Raw genomic sequence first — 25,022 nt, forward strand, 5'->3', positions numbered from 1 at the left:
TGGAGTGGATGGATGGGATTTGCTCTGGGCAGCGCTCAGGGACTCGAGGGGGACAGAAGCATCTCTGTTACTGTTGTTCCTGTTTTCTGCCCCCTCCTCACTTTGTCACCACCTTGTTTTCTTCCTCTCTCTCTCTCTCTCTCTCTCTCTCTCTCTGATGTGCTTGGGAAAATCCAGCCTGTGTGTTTCAGACTACATCTAGATGTGCATTTTACTAATACCCAGATTCAACCTCATGACAACATGGTGACATTTTTAAATTTAAATGCATTTCGAATTCTGTAAATAAAGGACCTACATTTTAAATAGACTATTTATTTGATTAATACTCGTTCTTAGTTTTATTATGCAAGTTACAAACATCTCACATTAACCCCGTAAAGCCTGACATATGAAATAATAGTCCGAAACATCCAATTGTTTAAAAACCGAACATTTAACCTTAATGCAAAATCAAAAATAAGTCGAGTATCATATGTGATCCATCAGTTTTTTATTGATGGTGAAAACTTAAACCACTGTTTTATTCAGAGCAAAAATATGCAGTTTGGTGAAGATGCTAATATTTATGTCAAAAAGTTGATGTGAAGTATGATGCTTGCAATATAAATCAATGAGATCTTTATGACAGTATATCAGATACTACGTAAAATTATATAAATATCAGTCGTCACTTTGTATCCCAAATAATATATCTATATAATAAAATGATTATATGATATATGATATTGATCTCCTGCTGTTAATTTATCAAAAGTTAATTTTTGATTAGTAATATGCATTGCTAAGAATTCATTTGGACAACTTTAAAGATGATTTTCTCAATATTTTTTTTTTTTTTGCACACTCAGATTCCAGATTTTAAAATAGTTGCATCTCAGACAAATATTGTTCTATCATAACAAAACCATGCATCGATGAAAAGATGATTTATTCAGCTTTCAGATGATGCATAAATCTAAATTTCGAAAAATTGACACTTAAGACTGGTTTTGTGCTCCAGGGTCACATATATATATATATATATATAATGTAAGATGATATTTAAATGCAATATTTGATCATCAAAACATATAATGCAAGGCCACACAGTGAGGTGAAGAAATTAACTTTCATCTGGAAATATTACTTGCTTCTTACGGTCTCTGGATAAAAATCAGATTTGGTGACAAAAAGATATATATTAAGTTAACAAAACTTTATTTTGGATGTGATTTATTGTGATTAATGCCCAGCATGAAAATGAATATAGCAGATATTAAATCTGAGGATGCTGATGCATGTCTGACCGATCGACTCGCTGTAGACCGCAAGACTGTTCAGATATTAATGTAAAATGAGTGACTCTTGTATGTTTGTAGGGTATCAAGAGGGCAGTGGGTGCTGGAGGTCAGATACGGATGCCTGTGGTCATAACGCAGACGGTGCGAACGACAGGTGAGCAAACCTTCACATCTAACAATCAGCCATTTATTCATTCATTCATTCAGCCGTCTGATCACACACACACACACACACATACAGGTACACACACAACAGTCCTTCTGTTCCTGTCCATCAGAGTCTAATCTGTAAGACTCGAGCCCTTAAAGTGGATTTTCAGGGGAAAGTTTCTAAAAATACTGTCTCCTGTAGCTGTGGGCTGAGAACATGCCTCTTAAAATCACGTTCAAATGCACCCTGGCAGTCACTGTGTGTGTGTGTGTGTGTGTGTGTGTGTGTCAACACACTGAGGAGAAAAAAACAAACAGATGCATGTAGACAAAAGCAGAGAATCAGTAAAAATGGCAGCTCACCCTGTTGTTCTGTCTCTTTTCGGGTGCATCTCATGAATTCTAATGCCCTGGTCATATTTCACCATAGAGTCCATTGGAAAAATGTAGAAATTCATATTTATTATTAATTTCTTTGACTGCATTTTACTTGAAGCTTTTCTGTACAATGCAATATTTTTTATGCATTAATTATGCAACCTATAATAACTGTAAGCATGGTTATAATACATAATACTATGTATCGATTCAATGCAATAAAACACAACAAACAACTTATTTCAGATAAAGTATGGAATTTGCTAAATATTCGAATACATTTTAATAATCTCGGTTTATTAAATGAGTTCCTGTGTAATGCAATATACATAAAAATTTCAAGTAAAGTTTTGCCATTATTTAATTTATTATTAATCATTATTATTTTTATTTGAAATAAAGCCTGAATCCATGGTGAAAGTATTTTCATGACAATTAAGCACACTTCCATCCTACCCCCCCCCCCAAAAAAAACATTAATTATGGTAATGCAATAAACATTACATTGTTACATTGTTTATTGTATAATTTAGTAATTTATACCCTATAGATTTAAAATCTACTTAATTTATATAACAATATATATGATTTAATGTATATATTTATTAGCTTTATTTGCTTTTATTCTTTGCTAATTTAATTGAAAACATTTTTACAGTATAAATGACTCATTTACGGTAAAAACCTCAATCTATTATAAGAAAAAAGTGAGTTACAAAAACTATCCACAGACATTACAGTAATGAGACTTTTGTAGTCAAATGTGTCAAGAAAGTAAAATCACAATGCAGGATGTTTTAAAAGCTTTATGCAAAATAAAGTGAAATGTGAGCAGAGCTGGTTGAGGTGTGATGTAAACAGGTGTGTAAGTTCATGATAATGCTGTCTTGTCTTTTCCCAGGTGCTTTAGGGAAGCCTGCGGCGATCCAGACGGGCAAAAGCCCTGCAGGCGTCACAATACAGCTCTCAGGAAACCAGAAGAACAAGCTGAATGACCCGGGGGGAGGCTCCTTCAGGTACGGGGTGTGAGCTGTAATACCGGCCGCTGACACACGGGGGCAGCGTTTCACTGCGGCCCCTGGCCCTCATCCTCCCTCCCTCGCTTTCTTTCTTTCTTTCTTTCTTTCGAAACTGTCCCTCAGAGGTCAGCGAGACCAAACACATGAGAGTGCTTAACATGAAGTAGCTCATGTAGTAGTGTCTTGTTTTCAAAACAGGCTAAAATAACTTAAAATGAACACTGCATTAAAGTTATTACAACATTTGTAGTATTTAAATATAGTTATAATGGAATTTGGTATTTATATATGTGTAAATATAATAAAATATAAATAATATAAGTTTATTATACACATATATATATGTGTGTGTGTGTGTGTGTGTGTGTGTGACCCTTTATTACCAGTCATAAGTAGCACGGTTATATATGTAAAAAAAACAAAAAACAAAACACTTAGACTGGGTCAAAATTTCATGTTCCATGAAGATATTTCGGAAGTTTCCTGCCATAAATATATAAAAACTTAATTTTTGATTAGTAATATGCATTGCTAATACCTTAATTTGGAATTTGGATTTTCTCAATATTTAATTTTTTTTGCACCATCTGATTCAACATTTTCAAATAATTGTATCTCAGGCAAATATTGTCAAATCATAACAAACCATACATCAATAAATCAATTAAAAAAATGTTCCCTTATGACTGGTTTTGTGGTCCAGGGTCACATATACAAGTATATTAAGTAAAAGAACAAATCTTCTATTTATGTATTTATTATATTTCATTTACCGAGAATTATTTATTCATATTTTTATTTTTAGTCAAATAAAAACAACACTGTTTTGTATAAGTTTTTAATATAAAATATGATTAAGAAGGTTATGAATATCTCATTTTTTTTCTCAGTATAACTTTGGTGTCTTGATATTCATTCATCAAAATTACGGCTTTACAGTATGATATGATATTTGGTGGAAACTGGTTATCGGGATAAATAGCATGATAGCTTCGGTGCTATGACAATATGAGACTGTGTGTGTGTGTGTGTGTTTGAATGTTGCATACTTTAATTCTGTTCCAAACTGAATTTAAAGTTGCTTTACTGATGCAACATTGATGCAGCTTTCCAAAACAACTAGATTTGGCCAAATCCGCACGCATGCTAATGATACATTGCACACTTCTAAGAGCCTCAGATGTAATCAAGTGCTGGTTACACTGGATGGGAATCAGTTGTGAATCATGTGAGCAGCACTATAAGTGTTGCACAGTGAATGCTGCCTATGTAGGGTGTTTGACTTCAGGTTAACTGTGAACAGTGAGGGTTTATGAGAGCCGTTGTGTGTGTGTGTGTGTGTCACAGGTCACAGGGTTCACTCTCTCTCTGCCCAGGGCTTCAGCTGCAGGCGCTGATTGATAAACCAATAAATCTTTAGCGGTGAAGCTAATTAAGCTGTCAGGTTTGCTTGCTACTGAAGACCCTTTACCCGACGGCGTGTTTCGTGCCCATGATGACTTTGATTGGCTGTTCACCCATCGGGTAACACTAGATTCGGCTGGAAGCTGTCTCTTAGTTTAGTTTAGTTTAGTTAATACAGAAAGATTCCCATTTGCCATGAAGACAGTGACATTCGTTATTGCTGTTGCTCACAAAGAACAAACTTAAGTGTTAAAATTTCACACGCAACTCATCACAAACTCTATATATTAGTTTTATTTTAATATTATTTATATACAATTCTAGTTTTGTTTATATTTTGAATATATATATATATATATAATTATATTTTGTCATTTTTATTAGTTTTTTTATATTTAAATATATCTAATATTATTATTTTTATTGCATTATTATATATATATATATATACTTTTTTTTTTTGCTTATTTAATTTCATTTAACAAACACACTAAAAACGTAATCTTAAATTAAAATGCAAACTGAAAATAGAAAAAAGAATAAAAAGTTAATTCAAATGATTAAATATAAAAATAGTTAGCTTTAATTTTATTTTTTGGATTTGAAGTATTAAAACAGTAATTACAATTAGACGTAATTAAAAATTTAAATTTTCATCGTATATTTTATTTAAGATTTTTATTTTTTTGTTATTTTCATTAACGGTGCATTAATAGTCTTAGTTTTAGTCAACAATAACAGCACTGAATATTTTTTTATATTTTTTTTAATGAATATTTTGTGTTATAATGAAGTTATCAATTGATTATAAAAGCAATATGTTTAAAATAATATGTTGATTTTGATCGTCGTTTCCAGTGCTTCATGAAATAAGTGGACCGTTTGATTCACTCTCTTCAAGAAAAGATTTTTACAATATTTAAAGTGAAAATAGTTGGAAAATACTTCTGCAATCAAAGACACTGAAAAACCCCAAAAACTTGTGTTCTTCATAGTTCTTCATTTTTTGTAAGAAAAAGGCCGATCATTTATGGCAGAAGAAAGATGAGTGTGACACACTGATAACACTCCTGACTTCTCCAGCAAACTCTTGAGTTGCTCTCCTTCATTTCTCGGCTTTGTGGCGGCGGCTAGGCTAACATGCTAACACTGCACGGTGCTAATGGCCTCTGTCAGCTCCTGCCGCGGTGTCAGGACTCATAGACACCCTGGACAGTCTGGGAGAGGCTCTGGCACACACACACACACACACACACACACACACACAGCCGTGAGATGCCAGGGGGTCAATGTCAGAAACAGAGGTACAGACACGGACGTAAATGAGAGCGGAGCGGAGTGAACTTTGACCTCTGTGATCGGAGCCATGAAGTTTTCAGCAGTGCCGCCGGCGCAGGAAACTCTGCCGCTAATGTGCCGTAATTAGGACACTGTTACCAAGGCAACGGGGGAAAAGGGAGAGAAACGATTGGGTGGAAAAGCTGCCAGTCACACTGATGTTATGTCACGGTTGCCTGATAACATTAACATAATGTTAAAGATCAGTGTCAGTTTAGGACTATTGATACTCTAGTATAGTGTATAGCTTTTATTTATTTATTTTTTAAATTAAAGTTTTTTTATTAATTTATTTTTATTATTTAACATTTTTATATTTGTATTTGAGCAATTTCAGTACTTCAACTTGCAGTATTATTTTATTATTATTTATATAATATTATTTATATAATATAATATAAAGTTCATTCATATTTTGAATTAGCTTTCTATTATTTTAATTTTTTTATCTGAAGTTTTCTTGACTTTTTGTGTTTTTGTATTAGTTTTTATTTATATTAAATATAATTTTTTATATTTCTATTTAGATTTATTTTTATTTCAGATTTATTTTGGGCATATTTCAGTACTTCAACATGCAGTATTATTTTATTATTATTTATATGATATTTATAAGTTTATTCATATTTTGAATTAGCTTTTATTTATTTTTATTTTTTTATAAATGTGACATTTTTTTGGACTTTTTGTGTTTTTTATTTGTCTGTTTTTATTAAATATAATTTTTCATATTTCTATTGAGCTTTATTTTTATTTCAGATTTAATTTTTCCAATTTCAGTACTTCAACTCGCAGTATTATTTCTATAATATTTATAAGTTTATTAATATTTTAAATTAGCTTTTATTTGTGTTTACATTTTAATTGTAATTTGAAAATTTTACTACCTTCTTTTTATGTTTTTTAAAATTTGTTTAAGTTTTATGTATTACATTTCTATGTAGCTTTAATTTATTTTGTTTTATTTTGAGCACTTTTAGTACTTCAGCTTGCAATGTTATTTTATTATTATTTATATATTGCTATAGTATTTATTAATATTTTGAATTATCTTTTTTTATATTTTCAGCATCATTTATTCTTCTAATTTCTTGTGTTTTTTTTCATTTTTTTAGCAGTTTATTTTTATATATATATATATTTATATTTAGCTGTAATTCATTTTATTAGTTTTAGTCTGAGTCATTTTAGCAGACCTACTTAAACTTTTCATTTCAGTTTATTAGCTGAGGCTAATTTTCATCTAATATTTATATTTCATTTCAGCTTGATTTCAATCACTGGAAATGGTCTTAAACAGTTTTAGTTTTACTGCGACCGAAGCCTCAGCCAGAATGAAAAGCCACCTCTGCTGGACAAAACAAATGATCTAATTAAATTTAATCTGACTGAACTTTTTCTCTAATTACACAAGGTGGTGCAGATAATCCGTTAAACATTAAACATATCATAAACATCTGATTTCTTTCATATTCAGTGCACACGTGTCAAGGACAACTACAGAGATGTTTTTGGAAGAGGATCTGACATGGGCTCATATGTTTACTCTTATATGTTTTGTTAAGTAAAGTCATCAAAATGAGAAGACCGCTTTCTGGTCATATTTTTCAGAAAAACTGGAAAGTCAAACACATCAGTAAAGCAGCAGCAAATGCTGAGTTTAACCTCTTCAGTCAGCTGACTCTGTGACTTTGTCTAACAGAACTTGCATGCACATTCATGCAATTTATTAATTTATTTAACATGCACATGCCCATTTTTCATAATACATCTGATGCACACGAGTGAAGCAAAAAACATGTCTAGGAACATTTATTATATTTATGAAATTTATTTATTAATTAAATTTTTATTTTCTTACATGCATATTAATGTTTTTACATTTCTTTCTTTATTTATTTTTGCATGCATGCACATACCCATTCTGTTGAGAATATGTGTATAATGCAAGGGTATCTGACATTAATAACCTTTATATTTATTTAAATTTCATTTGATATTTAATAAAACTTTTTTTCAATATTACTGTTTTTATTTTTTTCAAATACCACTAAAACTAAAATCAATTTTATTTTTATTTAAGGTTGGTTTATTTCATCATGTTGGATCTTTTATTTAATATAACCTCTGAAAACCTGCATGAACAACTACGGTCACAACAAGAATAAAGCATTTTTTTTTTCATGTAACTTCACTGCTAACTGTATCAAATGCTTTGATTTAATGCTAAACTAATATGCATCATTATGTTATTATTACTCTTGAGTAGCTCTATAATAACGTGCTTAGATACCAGACTGATGCTTGATTGTTTTGTATTGCAGAGACGATGATGACATCAACGACGTTGCATCTATGGCTGGTGTGAACCTCAACGAGGAAAGCGCACGCATTCTAGCGACCAACTCGGATCTGGTGGGAACGCAGATCCGCTCCTGTAAAGACGAGGCCTTCCTGTCTACAGGTCTGTTACACCGGCGTATACTGGAAACAGGTACAGTTCCTCCACGACAGACACTCCTCAACCATCTGGCTTGTTTACAGTGATAAATATACGTTTAGAGCTCTTCCAAGGACACGTTAACCAATCTGTGACGATGTAGTTATTCTGGAGAGCCTGAAGCTTTGAAACCTTCCCTGTTCTTGTGAATGTAGGCCAGTGCATGGTCGCTTTGGGCCACCAGGAGTGTGTCCTTTTTGTTCCTTGCAATCCTGAATGAAGAAAAAGGTGGACATCAGAATTGCATTGAATTCTTTTTTTATTCATGGTTCTGCATCTTTTCTACTGGATCTTAAACGGTTTCCACATTGTTAAGGGTCACAGCATGGAAATGGTCAGTCTGTGTCATGCTGTCGATTACCACAGAGAAATGTTAGACTCGTCCTTCTGTGTTTGTGTAAATAACAAAAAGAAAAGCACGTTGCAATGAAAGCTGAATGTTAGATTTCCATCGTATCCGCATATCTGTCAACACGCTTATTCCTCAACATATGACCACCAACATTTATATCCAAACAAATGCTACAATATATACTACCACTCAAAAGTTTGTGGTTAGTAAGAACCTTTTATGAAAGAAATAAACACTTTTCCTTTTATTTTATTTATTTAGCAAAGACTCTGTAAATTGACCAAAAGTGACAGTAAAGACATTTAAGTAAAGACATGCTACAAAAGATTTATATTTCAAATAAAAACTTTCTATTCATTGAAGAATCCTGAAAAATAAAATGCATCATCATTGATAATAATCAGAAATGTTTCTTGAGCAGCAAATCATCATATTTTCATGATTTCTGAAGATCATGTGACACTGAAGACTGGAGGAATGATGCTGAAAATACAGCTTTGATCACAGAAATAAATTACATTTTAATATATATTCACATACAACACAGTTATTTTAAATAGTAATAATATTTCACATTTTTTACAGTATTTTTGATCAAATAAATGCAGCCTTGGTGAGCAGAAGAGACTTAAAAATCAGGAAATTCAACCCCAAACTGAATCAAATTGAATGTTAAGCTAATTTTACACAGTTATACATTGAACTTCTAAATAAAGTACGATTTACGATCGTTATAGGTAACACGACCAGACTAGAATTGTATGGCTTTTATGAAGTTCTTTCCTCACAAACTAGTTTAAACTAGACGTATAGCGCTTGTTCTGTCACCCTTGCGTTCGCTACACATTAGATCTCAGCTAAGTGTCAGAAGCTCTAGGGCATCTGTTTTAGCGCGTGTTAGCGTGTCGAGCTGTCGCTGGGAGCGCGGTGTGCGTTAGAAACCAGTCATTCTTCTCAAAGGTGCAGGCGAGTGTGTAGGAGGACGAGGCGCCCCCTGCTGGGCCGTGGAGGAGCGCTGGAGTGGTGTGGGGTCATTGATGGGCTGCTGGAGAACTTGTAGGTGACAGCGAACCAAGGGAGGCACAAATCCTGCCAGCTCGGCTCAATCTGAGAGAAACTCACACACACACAGTCCAACAAAAGCCCTGATTCACCCTCAAACACAAAGATCACATCCGTTACCATCGCTCATGCTCTTTTAAACAGTTATCCTGTATTGTACTTTTCCTCAACATCAAGTCGAATATTGCAGCCCTTGCATTTTGTGTGTGCATTCTTGGTCCAAACAGTAGAGCATGATGCTAATGCCAAAGCCGTAGGTTCTCAAATGTGACCCTGGAGCACAAAACCAGTTTTACATCGCTATAGCCAAAAAAAACATTGTATGGGTCAAAGTGATAGATTTTTTTATTTTCATGCCAAAAATCTTTAGGATATTAGGTTAAGTTATTTTGTAAGTTTCCTACCTTTGATCAGTAATATGCATTGCAAAGAACTTAACTTGGACAACTTTAAAGGTGTTTTTCTCAATATTTTAATTCTTTTGCACCCTCAGATTCCAGATTTTAAAACAGTTGTGTATCGGCTAAATATTGTCCTCCTTATAAACCATACATCAATAGAAAGCTTATTTATTCGGTTTTCAGATGATTATGACTGGTTTTCTGCTCCAGTTTCACAAATGTAAAAAACAACAACAACTAAAAAAAAAAAAAAAAAAAAAACGCATACAGATAATGTTTTTTTTTTTTATTGCAAAACCTTTATTTCTACAAAAATACAACTTTACAGAAGAAAAAAACAAGTAGATGTTTCAAGGGTTCAGTTTCTTTGAAATGCATGGACTAATATATATATATACATGTGTGTATATAATATAAACAATATGCAAACTTACTTTTGTAACATGAAAAGCCACATCCAATAAAGATAAATGAGAAAAAAAAAATGTAATAAAAGTTACATTTGTAGTAAAATGTAACTTTTATTACATTTATTTTTCCTCATATATATATATATATATACATACATGTTTGTGTGTGTGTGTGTTTTTATATAAATATATATATATACAAACTTACATTTGAAACATGAAAAGCCACATCCAAGAATAAAAGATAAATGAGGAAAAATAAAAATAAATGTAATAAAAGTTACATTTTACTACAAAGCTTTTTAACTGGAGGAGTTTGATAGTTCAAGTAAATCTGAAGTAAATGTGGTTAGGTTTAAACTGAAGGCATTTTTCCTTGTGAATATGGTGTTTAACTATCATACAAATTAAGTTTCAGGCATCATCTAACCTTATATCCACCTTGAATGCAAAGTTACAGTCACTATCACATGCATTTACAGCATATGTCGTTTATGCATGTTGCTGCTTGGGAAATTCTTTTTAAAACGGTTCATCTAAATGCTTGTGCTTTTTAAAGAACCGTGGCCTTAAGAAACTCCTCATGTTTTGACATTTCCAAGATGTTTTCAGCATCTCCTTTTCCCGTTTTTAGAAAGAAGTTCTCGTTTGGAGTCATTAAGGACACTTTCAGCACATTTAGCGGCTGATTTAAATAATTGGTCTGATTTTCTTAAAATAACAGTGGAACGGAGAACGTATGTTAATAGCAAATTAAAGATGGGGATGTTGTAGATAGAAGCGCTCTGAAGGTTTGCAGCGGTCTTTAGAAACTCTGGTGCTAATTATCCTTTAAAGTAAAAGTCATCAACTGCTTTTCTCTTCCCCTTTATTTTTTCATAGGAAAGAAAATGTCAGATTTTTCTCGTCAGTATCATTCTAATCAGATCCATTATATCTCAGATGTTTATCTTAATATAAAGACACCTCGTAATCTTTAGTTTTTCTGAAAAATGTCTCAATCTGTGCTCAGATTTGCAGAGATCCCAGTATCTCAACAGGAGCTTGCACATTTCTCAATGGATTTCTCCAGTATCAAACGACCAGCTGCTATCCATGTTCATTTACTGTACAGACTTTGTGTCTGTTTTTATGTTTCTCAAGTCTCTTGAGCTCTTCTGGGTGATTTGATCAGCATAGTGACCTTCCAAACCACAGAGGCTCATCCAAACTCATTTTACTGTAATATCAGGAAATCAGGTTTGAAAAGGAGTCACTGGAGTGAGAAAACATCCTCTCCACATATCTGTGTTTTAAATGCCGGTCGTGCCGGTTCATCATAACAACCTCTTGTGGTTTCAACACACATTGGACCTTTTTGTTGAAGATTTATAAGACAGGACAGATGCAATTTTCTCTCGCTGAACTGCATTCCAAGCATCCGTGCGGTGATGTGTTTTGTTTGATTATTGATATTTTCGTAACATCTGCGTGTTTCTTGTTCCAGCGAAGAGGTTTGGCGTGACGGACGTACCGCTGGAGACTGTGAACTTCATCTCTCACGCCACCCAGTCCAGATTACGCACGGTGCTGGAGAAGGTTTCCTCCATCGCCCAGCACCGAATGGACTCGTGTAAGGTAAGAGATGTGAGGAAGACATGCTTTCATTTATACATACACTATAGTTACTTTTATTACAATATTGCATTACACCCTAAAAAAGTAACGACTTAGTAACTATCTAAAGCAACTACTTCTGAAAAATATGGAAAGTAATGCATTATGTTACTTTTGCGCTACTTTTACTCATTTGGGCTGGACTTGCTTGTTTGTTTGTAATATACTTGCTTGTTTGTTTGTGTGCGTGTGTGCATGTCTGTGTGGGTGTGTGTGTGTGTGTGTGCGCATGCCTGTGTGTGCGTGCGTGTGTAAGTGTGTGTGCATGTGTATGTGTGTGCGTGTGTCTGTGTGTGCGTGTGTGTGTGTGTGCGTGTGTCTGTGTGTGCGTGTGTGTGTGTGCATGTGTATGTGTGTGCGTGTGTGTGCGTGTGTGTGCGCGTGTCTGTGTGTGCCTGTGTCTGTGTGTGCGTGTGTGTGTGCGCGTGTCTGTGTGTGCGTGTGTCTGTGTGTGTGCGCGTGTCTGTGTGTGCATGTGTCTGTGTGTGCCTGTGTGTGTGTGTGCGCGTGTCTGTGTGTGCGTGTGTGTGTGTGTGCGCGTGTCTGTGTGTGTGCGTGTCTGTGTGTGTGCGCGTGTCTGTCTGTGTCTGTGTGTGCGTGTGTCTGTGTGTGCGTGTGTGTGTGTGTGTGTGTGTGTGCGCGTGTCTGTGTGCGTGTGTGTGTGTGTGTGTGCGCGTGTCTGTGTGTATGTGTGTGTGCGTGTGTCTGTGTGTGCGTGTGTCTGTGTGTGTGCGCGTGTCTGTGTGTGCGTGTGTGTGTGTGTATGTGCGCGTGTCTGTGTGTGCGTGTGTGCGTGTGTGTGTGCGTGAGTGTGTGTGTCTTCCGACAAACACACATTATTAATTTGCCTGCTCACAGCAAAAACGAATCAAACATTGTTAATTAACATGGAAATCATTAGTCGGTTAAAAACTTTGAAACTATGATTTATTTAGGAACACGCTACGTTATGTTCTAAATGTTAAAAGAAGTTATGCATGAAGCGAGGTATTTACCTGTGTATACAACACCCTAAACAACTAGAAACTTTCTGAACAACTAAGCAATCCCCTATAGCAGCCACAAGTCTTGGCAACACCCTAGGACTGACTCAAAGGGATAGTTCACCCAAAAATGAAAATTAGCCCATGTTTTACTCACCCTCAAGGCATTATAGGTGTATATAACTTTCTCCTTTCAGACGAATCCAATCTAAGTTATTTAAAAAAATGTCCTCTAGCTCTGTTTCTAGCTTTGTAGTGACATTTTTGTTCAACAGTCCAAATTAGACAAATAAAGCACACGCATGCATTTTTGTAAGAAAAATAATACGGAAAAAAAAATGTAACTTCGGCTTTTTTATTTTTGGGTGAACTAACCCTTTAAAATAGAAACAACTCAAACTGCCATCAAAACCATCTTGAACACCCAAGCATCCACTTGTCAGTCGTCTGGTGAATCCTCCTGAAGTTTGTCTTGATAAACTTTATTCTGCATCTATTGTTAGTTCACTTTGCATGTCTGCGCGTGGCGCTTTAATGTTAAAATGCATTAGATATATGCATATTTCTGATTGTTAGTTCATGTTAATGTGCATAATCGTCGTATTGTAAAGTGCAAAGCTGAAATCTTGCTGTTGAAGTGAAAACTTTTGGGCACATAGATTACAAAGAGACAGGTAAACAATTGAGTATTCAAACCCACAGCCAGAGAGTCCGACACGCTGTTTCCCTGCATCGCATTAAACACAGAGCTCTTTCAGGAGACTCGCATTAACGAGAAGCCAAAACAAACCCACAAAGGAGGAAAAGCAGGTGGCGGAGTGCTTTAAAGGCTGTTTGTTTGTGTACATGGCGAGTAGTTTAGCGCAGAGGAGCGCTGTCACGGACGCACGTTTTGTTTTTTTGTTTTTCTGTTTGGTGTGTGTTGTGGCTTTTTTGTTGCGTCTGCTGCTCTCCGCGCGCTGCGTTATAAATGAGCCTGTGTGAAGAAACTGACATCAGCAAAAAAACAAGAGCGTCCTGAAAGAGGCACGGCTGACTTCATAGCCAACAAAGGACAGGAGAGACGGAGACAGGGATGAGAGCCTGTCAGAAAATGAAAAGAGGCAGGGATAGCGCAGGAAGTGCACAAAACATCGAGGTCGCATTCTGAAGTAAACATGTTTTTTTGCGCTCGTCCCGTAAACTTCCGTCTCACCTGCCTAAGAAGAAAGTTTTCATCGTGATTGAGTCATAAACACTCATGAATAAGTTAAAGTGTGTATCAGAAGTTCTCCTGACCTCTTTCTCTCTGCAGGAAGACGAGTGGCTCGAGCAGGCGTCTGATGTGCGCTCGCAGCTCAAGTTTTTCGAGCAGTTGGAGCGGATGGAGAAGCAGAGGAAAGATGAACGAGAACGAGAGATTCTCCTCAGAGCGGCGAAGGTAATCTCGTATTCCCAGATCCATGAACATTAATGATGGGATCTCAGCTGCAGAAGGACAGAAACTCTGCACCTTGCTACAAACTGGGTAAATGAATGGGTTAGATTGCCCACGCTTGTTCATTTAAGATACTGTATCAACCACAAACCAAAGTCACTTGTATCGGTTTTCAAATCTATAGACATTTTCTTATGAAATATTATTACATCATTAAACTGTATTATGTTTATTGACATTTAATTGAACATTAGCTGATTGCAAGATATCAATATCTTCATTGATCTTCAAACCAGTGAACCTTAAACATTCATATAGCACCAGGATTTCCCAAACTAGGGTTCGTGAACTGAATTAAAAAAGGAAAAATAAAATAAAAACAATCATTTTTTTGTGCATTTTTTTATATTTATTTATTTACACATATTTTATTGGTTTTCCTGCATGTCCTGTGAGCACTGAACAACATCAGAGAACCATGCACATGTGAAAATAACGATAAATTATCGAAATTTTAACTTAAGTGCGAGGGGGAGTCAATATTTTGGTGAAAATGGGTCATCTGAAAAAAATAAAAAAATTAAAATAAATAAATAAACACAAGCTAGTAAGATTGTTTAGCCACATGTTGGATTTGTGTGTTATTTCAGATATTTTGCATTAATAAATAAATTTGTCATTATCAGATGCCAGAAATTTTCAATAAATCTGGGATTTTCATTGCTTTGTCTCGTTCTAGAGCAGGGTTATTATAAGTTAACTACGACTAAAACCTGTTAAAAACATTTAAATTACTTGAAATTACATAAACTTTTAAATGAAATAAAATAGAATATAAAAAGCGTATATGTTTCAGCTAGATGCCAAAGCAAAAAATGTTAATTTTAATTCAATAAAAAAAGAAATAATAATAAAAATGACACTCAAGGAAATAACTAAAACTTTAAAGTTAAAATGAAAAACAAAACAAACATAGAAACTATATAAAATAATGATACTATGAAATAATGAGACAATGAAATTAGATGATGTGTGGAAATACAAACAGAATGAATCACTCAAGCATTCCTGCATAATTTGTTGATTTAAAGAAATCAAATAAAAGATCCCTAATTTCCAATTCGTTCAGAAATCCTTTGTATTCCTACATCATTTTTTATGCTTGTTTTGTTGCATTAAATTTTACATATATATAACAGCAAAATTGATGAATTTCATAAATTTGGCCACATATCTCTTTGGCCCCATGTCTCTGTGAGCTCATCCTACAACTTATCTGAGGATGTCTGAACAAAGTTTACATTTTGTGTCCATTGCGGTGTATCTGATCCTGTGAAACGACCAGGAAGCCCCTGATAACCCCAAACGACAGACTTTCCAATTAAAGAGCCGATTGCGTCCACTCTGCCCTGCACCCATCGCCCCGAGCGGCTCAGTTTAAAACAGTTCAGCGGCTTTCCGTCATTAATTAATTTAGCTCAGGGACGATGACCCGCCGTAAATACCCCCCTCACACGGCCGAATCTCGCCTCCCTTCGGCCTAATGGCGTTATTATGCCACGGCGTGCACGATTATATCTCCCAAAACGAGACAGTTTAGCTCATACGCGAGCGCGAATGGCCACGCCGACCTCTGTGACTTTGAGACGTTATGAGACGTTATGCAAGCTGAAGTGTCGCAGTTATTTGGGGTTTTAAACTCCGCTGAAGCCTAAAATGCGATCAGGGAAGCATGCATATGTGTTTCCAGCTCGAATGCATCGTGAACGTGTCGTCTGTAGCTCAGTAAAACATTGCCAGTGTAGTCTGGAAACAATGAATGAATGCTGACAGACGGAACAAACAAATCTTGTTTTATTTTGGGTTGAGATCATTCTGTGGGAGCATTGGTTTGTGTCCTTGTGTCCGCGCTCTGCGTCTTTAAGCTCAGCGTGATTTGACCCCTTAAACATGAACCTGCTAAAATAAATCTCATCGTCCATTTCAAATATGACTGGAGTCTTCGGGGACGAGCGCGAGGGCCAGGGGCCAAACGCATTACTCTCAGCCGAGATAGCGACCAGTACGTGAACCGCCTGATATATTTAAAACCAATTAGCGGCGAGGAAGGGCAGAGTACTGCCGCCCCTCTCCTCGCCGAGAGAGGGTGAGTTAGGAGACGTTCTCATGGGGCAATTAAAAAAAGACCGGAGACCTAAACACGAAGCCCTCAGGATCACACACCTTACACATCTCTCTCTCTTTAAAAGAGACCAAATGAGAGTAAAATCACACAAGGCCACGGTTAAATGCTTCAGCAGAGAGATTTAGCCTCTCTGACCACACACACACACACACACACAAACGTAAAGACACAAGTAGGAATGGAGAGCTGCAGGGATGATGCATTTTACCGGATTTTTCCATTGGCTTTTAGATTGTTGCGGAAAATAAGCTTTGTGACCAACAAACGTTTATGATTATGCATTTCGTTCATCAAGATAATCAACATTGCTAAGCTTCGGACAGCTCTTTTAAAGAAATGTTCATGCAATGGTCAATTTTGAGATTTTAGGCTATTAGGAAAATGCACTTTGAAGAGTTTATTTTATTGCACTTTTCAAAGTACATATTTAAAGTCATTTTTACAAAGTGAGTTTTTATTTTATTTACTTGAGCTGTGCCTAAATATTCCCATGTTATTTCTGAAGGATTTTTAAAGAGGGTTTTTTCATAAAACATTTTATTCCTAAAGACATGGTCAATTTTTTTTTCTTGCTGTTGAAAGCATTTTCTGATTTACAGAGTGATTAAAAGAGAGTGAAAAAAACTTTAATATGTCATCAAAATGATACAAGAATTTGGAGTTTTTCTGTAGTTTTTCTGTAATCCTATTTAGACACTCGGTGTAGTTTTCATCTTTTCAAGACACATGCAACTTTAAAAAGAAACATGAGGAGGTATTAATGATGTCATAGGATAAAATGTGAAAATATCCTGAGTTTGTGTTAACCTTACTTCAGGCGTTTAATTAAAAACCCATAAAACAGTTTTTTTTCCTTTGCATTTTGTTAATCTTCTCAAATTAATTTTGAATCTTAAATACAAAAGTAAAAAGCTACAGTTAGGATATAAACTGACTACATTTACAGAAGCACATTTAATCTTCATACAACTTGTTCAATCATTATATAAAATCTACAAGTTGGAAAGTGTGAGTTATAATGGTTTTCAAGAGTTCAAGTATAAACTCACTGGCATGACACCATGACCTCTGACATCACATAAAGACTCTTGATAGTTGTCGTCTTTTCAAGATATGTAAAAATGATTATTGTATAATATAATTAGTTTGATACCGTAAAATAAAATGGGAGAATATTTTAAGCTTTTGTTAAACACAGATCTTGCATTTAACCAAAAACCCAAAGACTTTATCATGATGGAACTGGGAAAATCCTAATTTTTGGGTTTAAGGACTCATTCCTGTAATGTTGAAAGGGCTGCAGACCACTCTTACTGTTTTAACACAAGCACACAAACATTTTTATTTATTTATTTGCATGAGCGCGCACACACACACACACACACACACACACACACAGTGATGATTATAGATTGCACCTGCATTTGTAACAATGTGTGCGTGCATGTATTTTGTCTTTTGATTAGTAGTTGCCTGTGGCGGTGTGTGTGTGTGTGTTTGGAGGGCACAGCCTGCAGGGGTAGAATCACTCCAAGCTGAACACACACACACACACACACACACACACACACACTCCGTCCTTGATGCATCAGATCTGCCCTTGTTTGTCCGCAACTATTTTAGAGTTGCCGATGAAGTGAGCTCATGATACGCTCTCACCTGCCGTCTGCCCGTCTCTCCCTCTGTCCTTCCTTCTGTCGTTCATCCTCCCTCTCTCTCTCTCTCTCTCTCTTTCTCTCTCTATCTCTCCCAGAGTCGCTCGCGGCAAGAAGATCCAGAACAAGCCCGTCTGAAGCAGAAAGCAAAGGAGGTGAGGCTTCCATCATTACCACTGACATTTCAAGGCTCCCGCAGATGAATTTTTTATGCCGTGCTACATATGTAATGCCATTTAAAGTCTGACTCTGGGAAAAAAAAGAAGAAGAAAGTTTGAGGAATTATTTTCGTTGATTGATGTCCTGTGAAGAAATGAGCGTTTTCCTCTTTTTCTCCAGTTCTGAGCTGGTATTTAGGAGAATGTGCTGCGCTTTTATCCGGGGCGGAATGGGGAATCTGATTGGAGATGAAGTCAGAGTTTTTCCTGTTTGACGGATAATTTGCAGAGGCCATTAGCATCATAAAGGCGGATGGCGTGGAGCTCAATCTAGTCTTGCTTTTGCAAGAAGGGAGACAATTAGCAACCGTTACCGCGGTATAAGGCACAAATTGCTTGCTTGTGTCTTCTCCCACATTGATTTTCGTTTTTTTATGCTGCCAATACTAATAATAATGCCATTCTCAATTCCTCAATTCCTAATGATGCACTAGTTTTTACAGAAATGATGCTAATGATGCTACAGAGCTGATGCAAGCTTTTACGGTATTTGAAGAAACTATTTCGGATTTATTTAGATGCATGTGTTTGGGATGCTCTGATTACAAAACCATGGCACTGTGGATGTGAGTCCAAACTAAACCTGGTCTGAAAACATCTTAATGCTCTCTCAATCATGCTCTAATTCTGAGTTACAGGGAGTGTTATTAAATGTGTTGAACATGAAGAATTATGTATTAAGGACAGATCAAACAGATCTGTGCGTACAGCCTATAAAACCTTCATATTTTTCAAGACTTAAATTGATTTTAAGTTCAGTTCTGAATTGTACACAACTCTGCTTGATGAGCTGCGATGAGAAATTAAAAACTCATCATGCATTATGATTATTTATACTGATTTGCATTTGTGCATATTGCAGATGTGCATTTGCTGTGTTTTTTTTTTTTTACCCGTTTCATAGTCCGGCAGGTGAACAAGATGCACTACATCTCAATAACATGCATGATTTGAGGAACAGTTTGCAGCATAAATGCATCATGTTAATACACAGTGCTAAAGGTTTAGTCACCCGTGTATCTTCTCTGGATCTCCCGACTGTCATCTCTCCATCTCTTCTTTAGGTATCACCCTTGTTTTCTCTCTGTCTCTCCTGCTCCACATTAGTGAGGTGTAACCCTTTCGAGTGGATTGTAGTCTTCCCATCAGGCTGTGCTGTATGTAAATGAGGTGATTTGTAATAGGCTGCGCCCGAGGCCGTGTGATCAAAGTGGATCTCCGCCCTGTTAAGTGGCAGGCAGCTCATCATCTCAACACAGCCAGATTAACTTTTTCAACCCACAGAATGACTACTACAGCTCACACACACACACACACACACACACACACACACACACACACACATGCTCGCCCGGTCTGTGTTGTCAAAAACTCCCAACTTGTTTCCAATCACTATTTTAAAAAGGCTGAAATCTGACTTTTATTTGCTGTTGCACCAGAAATGGCGTTTTCCCGGCTCTCTCTCTCTCTCTCTCTCTCTCTCTGGGTGTAATGGCCGTGGTTGTTTCTCAGTGCGGTTCTTCCTCCGGTTTTCATCTCCTGATTGGCTGCAGGCGACAGAGCTGCTGTTTGCGTCTGTCGCAGAGGTTTCGCACATCTGCCCAAATTTTCATCAGGATAATGAGGTTGATCCGCACTGCCTTCACTCTCTTTGACGGGTAGAACGGCGAGAGAGAGGTTTATTACTCACAGCCAGACCAGGACACACACACACACACACACACACACACACACACACACAGTATACTCCACTTATGTGACGTGTGTGTTAAGAAAATACTCTTTCTGCATCTCTTGTAAGTGTTACTAGTAGTTGTGTTTATACCAACAACTCCTGAAGAGATTTGCACAGCAGTATAGTAATATAGTTTTAAAATGAGTCTAATTTACTCACTTATGTTTTCATATTTTCCATTTGTGTCCCATATGAAAGATCCTAGACTGCAGTGAGATTAAATTGAGAGCAAACAGAGTTAGTTTTTCAGAAGAGATCACAAAAATGTCTCAAATCTCAATTTGGTTTGAAATATCTACCAATGATCTGCTCTTTTAAGCACTTTAAGTTTATATCATTAAAGTTCATAGTTAACCTGAAACACAGTGAGATCTCCAGAGCAACGAAAGAGCAAATCCAAGCATCACATTTTTTCCGGAGCCATGCAATTTGTGACCCAATTAATCATTTGTGTTAATGTTAATGTTATCCACAATGCTATTTTTTTTAATCACATTTTAATACTTTTTTTTAGCTGATTTTACTGTATTTTCACTATGTTTGATTTCATGTTGAGATCTGCAGACTTCGGCGTTTTAGTTTGAGATATTCCTGAGCTACTTTCTGAAAGTAAAGCCAATGTCGGGAGAAGTTTCTCCTGAGTTTTTTCAGTTGTGATATCAATGCAATCCTTCTTGTGATTTTTCCTTCCTTTTGGAAGATGCTGTTAAGCGAGGGTCTGCCTCGACAAGCGCGTGCATCTGATGGACAGATGTTGTCCGATCAAGGCATGGCTTTCTAACCATTCGTCTTTTTAAGCCCTTCAAAACATCCCATCCCCGTAATGTCATCGAGCATTTGTGTTCGGGAACCTATTTCCACAGTCCTCAGAGATGACCAAAGGTCAGATGGGATATTTTTAAAGCGCCCTCGGTGAAAATCAATACCCAAAAAAAGACATGATGCAGGAACAGTGCCGCCCGCCCTAATCAGCAGCGCCCGGCCATAGATGCAACAATACAAAGCCGAGCGATTGTGAGGGGACACATGACAAATAGAGAAAGGAAGAAGGCAAAATAAAGTGAAAGAAGCCGGAAATACATAACAGAGAGCGAGCGAGAGAAGCCCTGGCAGATACATCACTGTGTCAGGTCACACAGACACTCTGCGGCCACAGATTCATCATCCGTGCCCCGCTCTCAACAGAAGAGGAGAGGAGAGGAGACGCAGGGCAGAGGACGCAGAGTGACCACTGCTGACCACCTGGGTAAACCGGTGTATTTGACCACAACAGCCCCTGGTCCAGCGCGCCCGCCGGCCGCCGTGTCACAGACAAGGACAGAGTAACAGAGGTGGAGTAAACGTTTGCTCCTGGTGCCGCTAAACGCATGAGTTTGTACCGCTGCTGATGACAAACACAGATCAGTCAGAGATAAATCATCTAAAAACCAACATTCTGTCATCATTTACTCTCCCTGCTATTGTGCTAATACAAACAGCCTGAACACAAAATCATTGCTTTTTTCTGACCCTAAATCATGTGTGTATAAATTATGATTTTTTATTCAGCAGGGATGCATTACATTGATCAAAATTGGCAAAATATTTCATTTCAAATAAACGCTGTTCTTTTGAACGTCCTATTCAACAAATAATCCTGAAACATAGCACCGTGGGCAACACAACTGTATTCAACGTTGATAATAATCAGAAATGTTTCTTGAGCTGCGATTCATCATATAAGAATGATTTCTGAAGATCATGAGACACTGAAGACTGGAGGAATGATGCTGGGAATACACAGCAATCAATTGCATTTTAACATATATCGAAACACTTATTTAAAATTGTGATAATATTTCATACTGTATTTTTGAACAAATAAATGCAGCATTGGTGAACAGAAGAGACGACTTTCAAAAACATTTAAGCAAACAATCTCACCAAACTCTATCTTAAAAGGTTCAGATAGTCTGTGGAGTGTTAGTTTAATGTTGTTCAGAGTTGATTAATTGACTTCCTGAAGAGTGAAACATTGTGATGCTTTCATCATTAAGCTTCCGTACTTGTTTACTCCGATTCAACCAATGACGTGAGTTGGGGGCGGGGCTATCTAATTAATTGACCAATAGAGATGATGCAGATGCCTCCAGGGAAATCAGTATCAAAATATTTTAATATATAACAAACAATGGACAGTACAGTTGTAGCCTGGCACAGAAATAGAGGTTACTGTTTAAAAACTGTAGCCTTATATTACCTGTTGCCATTTACGTCCAAATAGACCAATTCTAAAAAAAATTATAATAATAAAATAAATTGTCCGATACACCAAAGTGGTCATCATTAATATATCTTGGACTAATTTCTGAAAATATTGTGTGGACTTCAGACGTTGTTAATTGTGTTTGGTGAGTGAATTTAATCATTTGTCCGCTTTCCGCTCTATATGTGTGTTATTCTGCTTTTATATTCACATCCTTGTGAATCTGAGATCCTTCACGTGAAACTTTGGATGTGTCCGCTGGGAATCTCTTGGCTTTTTGTTCGAATAATTTTCCTCAAATATTTTCCCTCCTCAGGCGATTGCAGTTGGTTTCTCATTCATCCGTTCTCACTATTCCCCTTTTTCCCTCCGTCTGCTTCTCTGTTTTAATGCTAGTGTTGTGTTCTTACACCACAGCATTTGTGGGAAGCAGCCCAAACCAGTAAGACTGACACAGACACAAACATCCCATAAACATCCCATAATGCCTGAACACTCTGGTTCCTTCAGTAACGAAAACTCTCCTTCGGAAAATGTGACTATGCAGAAGAAAAGACGTGCTGGAGCTTTGTGTGGATTGATTTAGACCTCATAGAAGGAATTAAAATTTGTTCCGATACGTTCAAAACTATTTGAAACAGTTTTAAAGTATATTTTAAATCAGATTTTAGTTATTAATGCATTATTATAACTAGTGCTCATCGTTATTTGAAACATAAATAGAGATCAGACTTGAGGGTGAACCTTGCAAAAATCTCAAAGTTTGCTCTCGAGTTAATCTCAGGTATTTCTTTTTTTTTTATATACAGTACATAAACTCAATACAAACAGATGTTGACAAAACATATTTATTTTTCAACAAAAGCAAGAATTTTTGACACCATTTGCTCTCTGTTTAATATCATTGCTGTCTAGGAGAAACATTTGGGATACATTTGATTCTAATCTCAATGAAAATTCCAAAAGCACATTTAAAAATTCCATTTTACAAGACGAAAGACGTTGCGCAGCTGCTGAAACGTCTGTCCTGGATCTGTTTTTATTTTCCTCTTTGTGGTTGCTTGTTTCATCCCTAAAATTCCTGAAGTCAAATTTGAGACGTAAGAAAGAAGGAATTGGGAAAAGAAAAGAAGCGGAGAAGAAAAGCAAGCTTTAAAAAATACCTTTGGTGTGCCTGTGTGTTTGTGAATATTATTACAAAGTGCCGTAATGAGAGAAAAAACAACACAAAGCGAGATTTTTGCCTTCGAGCAAGATGGCGAGGAATCTGAACAGCGAAAGCCCCGAGTGTGTGTGTGTGTGTGTGGCCGCCTGTAGGAGGTCTTTCTCTTTGTACGTGGATCTCCTTGGGATGCTAGCAGCAGGGGAATCAGGAAAGAAGAGCTACTCTTTTGGGGATGAACTGATGGGTCTGAGTAACAGAGAAAAACACAAAGAGAGAGAGAGAAAGAGAGGCGAATGGGACACATTGAACAGAAAGATGAAAGGGTCCGTGTTAGAAAACCAGACTCCAGACTAGCCATTCGCCTCTGTTTCAAGGCAAGGCAAGTTTATTTATATAGAACATTTCTTACACAATGGTAATTCAAAGTGCTTTACATAAAAGATAGTAAAATAATCATGTAAAAAATAATAACAAAAATAAGCTATTTAAAACTTTTAAAATTATTACTTAATTCAAATGAATTTAAAAACAGTTAAAAATGATTTTACATTAAAAAAAAGTCAATGGGGGTGTAGTCATTTGGAGATAAGGCTAGGTAAATCTGGGTATCATCAGCATAGCTGTGATAGGCAATTTGGTTCTTTCTCATTATTTGACTTAGTGGAAGCATATACAGGCTAAACCAGAGCGGTGCAAGAATTGAGCCTTGTGGGACTCCACATACCATGGACGTCCAGTTAGACTTATGCTCTCCTAGACTCACATAATAGCCTTCTAAATATGACCTGAACCATTTAAGTACCATCCCAGAAAGCCCGACCCAGTTTTCCAGTCTCTCTAGTAGTATGTTATGATCTACAGTGTCAAACGCAGCACTGAGATCTAGCAATTCCAGCACCGATATTTTGCCAGAGTCACAATTTAAGCAAATATCATTTATTATATTAATGAGTGCTGTTTCTGTGCTGTGATGCGGTCGGAAACCAGATTGAAAATTGTCCAGTTATCCATTTGAGTTTAAGTATTTTTTCAGCTGATTAAAAACTACCTTTTCTATAATTTTGCCTATAAAAGGAAGATTAGATATTGGTCTAAAACTGCTCAAAATTGTGTTATCAAGATTGGTCTTTTTCAGGAGGGGCTTAACAACTGCAGTTTTTAGGGAGTTTGGAAATGTCCCAGAAAGAAGTGAGGAGTTCACCACTTCTAAGAGATCTGCTTCTAAGCAGTTAAGCACACTTTTGAAAAAAGATGTGGGAAGTGTGTCAAGACAACAGGTTGATGATTTTAGTTGCTGCACTATGTCTTTCAGAATTCGACATAGTATCTTTTTAATATTGTGTCCGAATCTGTCTGACCTCTGCATTACTTGAGGATGTGCTAATCGCCTTCCTGATATTGATGATCTTCTCAGAAAAGAAAGAAGCAAACTCATTGCATTTGCTGTCTGAGAGCATTTCACTGGG

At 36.4% G+C, this 25,022-nt stretch overlaps 1 protein-coding gene across 1 annotated transcript in view; it reads left to right on the forward strand.

Moving 5' to 3' along the window:
* The window catches only part of LOC113117988 (transcription initiation factor TFIID subunit 4-like), a 75,528-nt gene that overhangs the window by 14,881 nt on the left and 35,625 nt on the right, over positions 1-25,022 (forward strand). Inside the window, exons 7-12 of the mRNA XM_026286852.1 lie at positions 1,362-1,437; positions 2,713-2,827; positions 7,897-8,066; positions 11,784-11,914; positions 14,231-14,356; positions 18,292-18,348. Of these exons, the coding sequence (XP_026142637.1) occupies positions 1,362-1,437; positions 2,713-2,827; positions 7,897-8,066; positions 11,784-11,914; positions 14,231-14,356; positions 18,292-18,348 (675 nt within the window). The remainder of the gene's footprint in view (positions 1-1,361; positions 1,438-2,712; positions 2,828-7,896; positions 8,067-11,783; positions 11,915-14,230; positions 14,357-18,291; positions 18,349-25,022) is intronic.

This window comes from Carassius auratus, chromosome 18, assembly GCF_003368295.1.
Source record: "Carassius auratus strain Wakin chromosome 18, ASM336829v1, whole genome shotgun sequence".
Taxonomy (NCBI): Eukaryota; Metazoa; Chordata; class Actinopteri; order Cypriniformes; family Cyprinidae; genus Carassius; species Carassius auratus.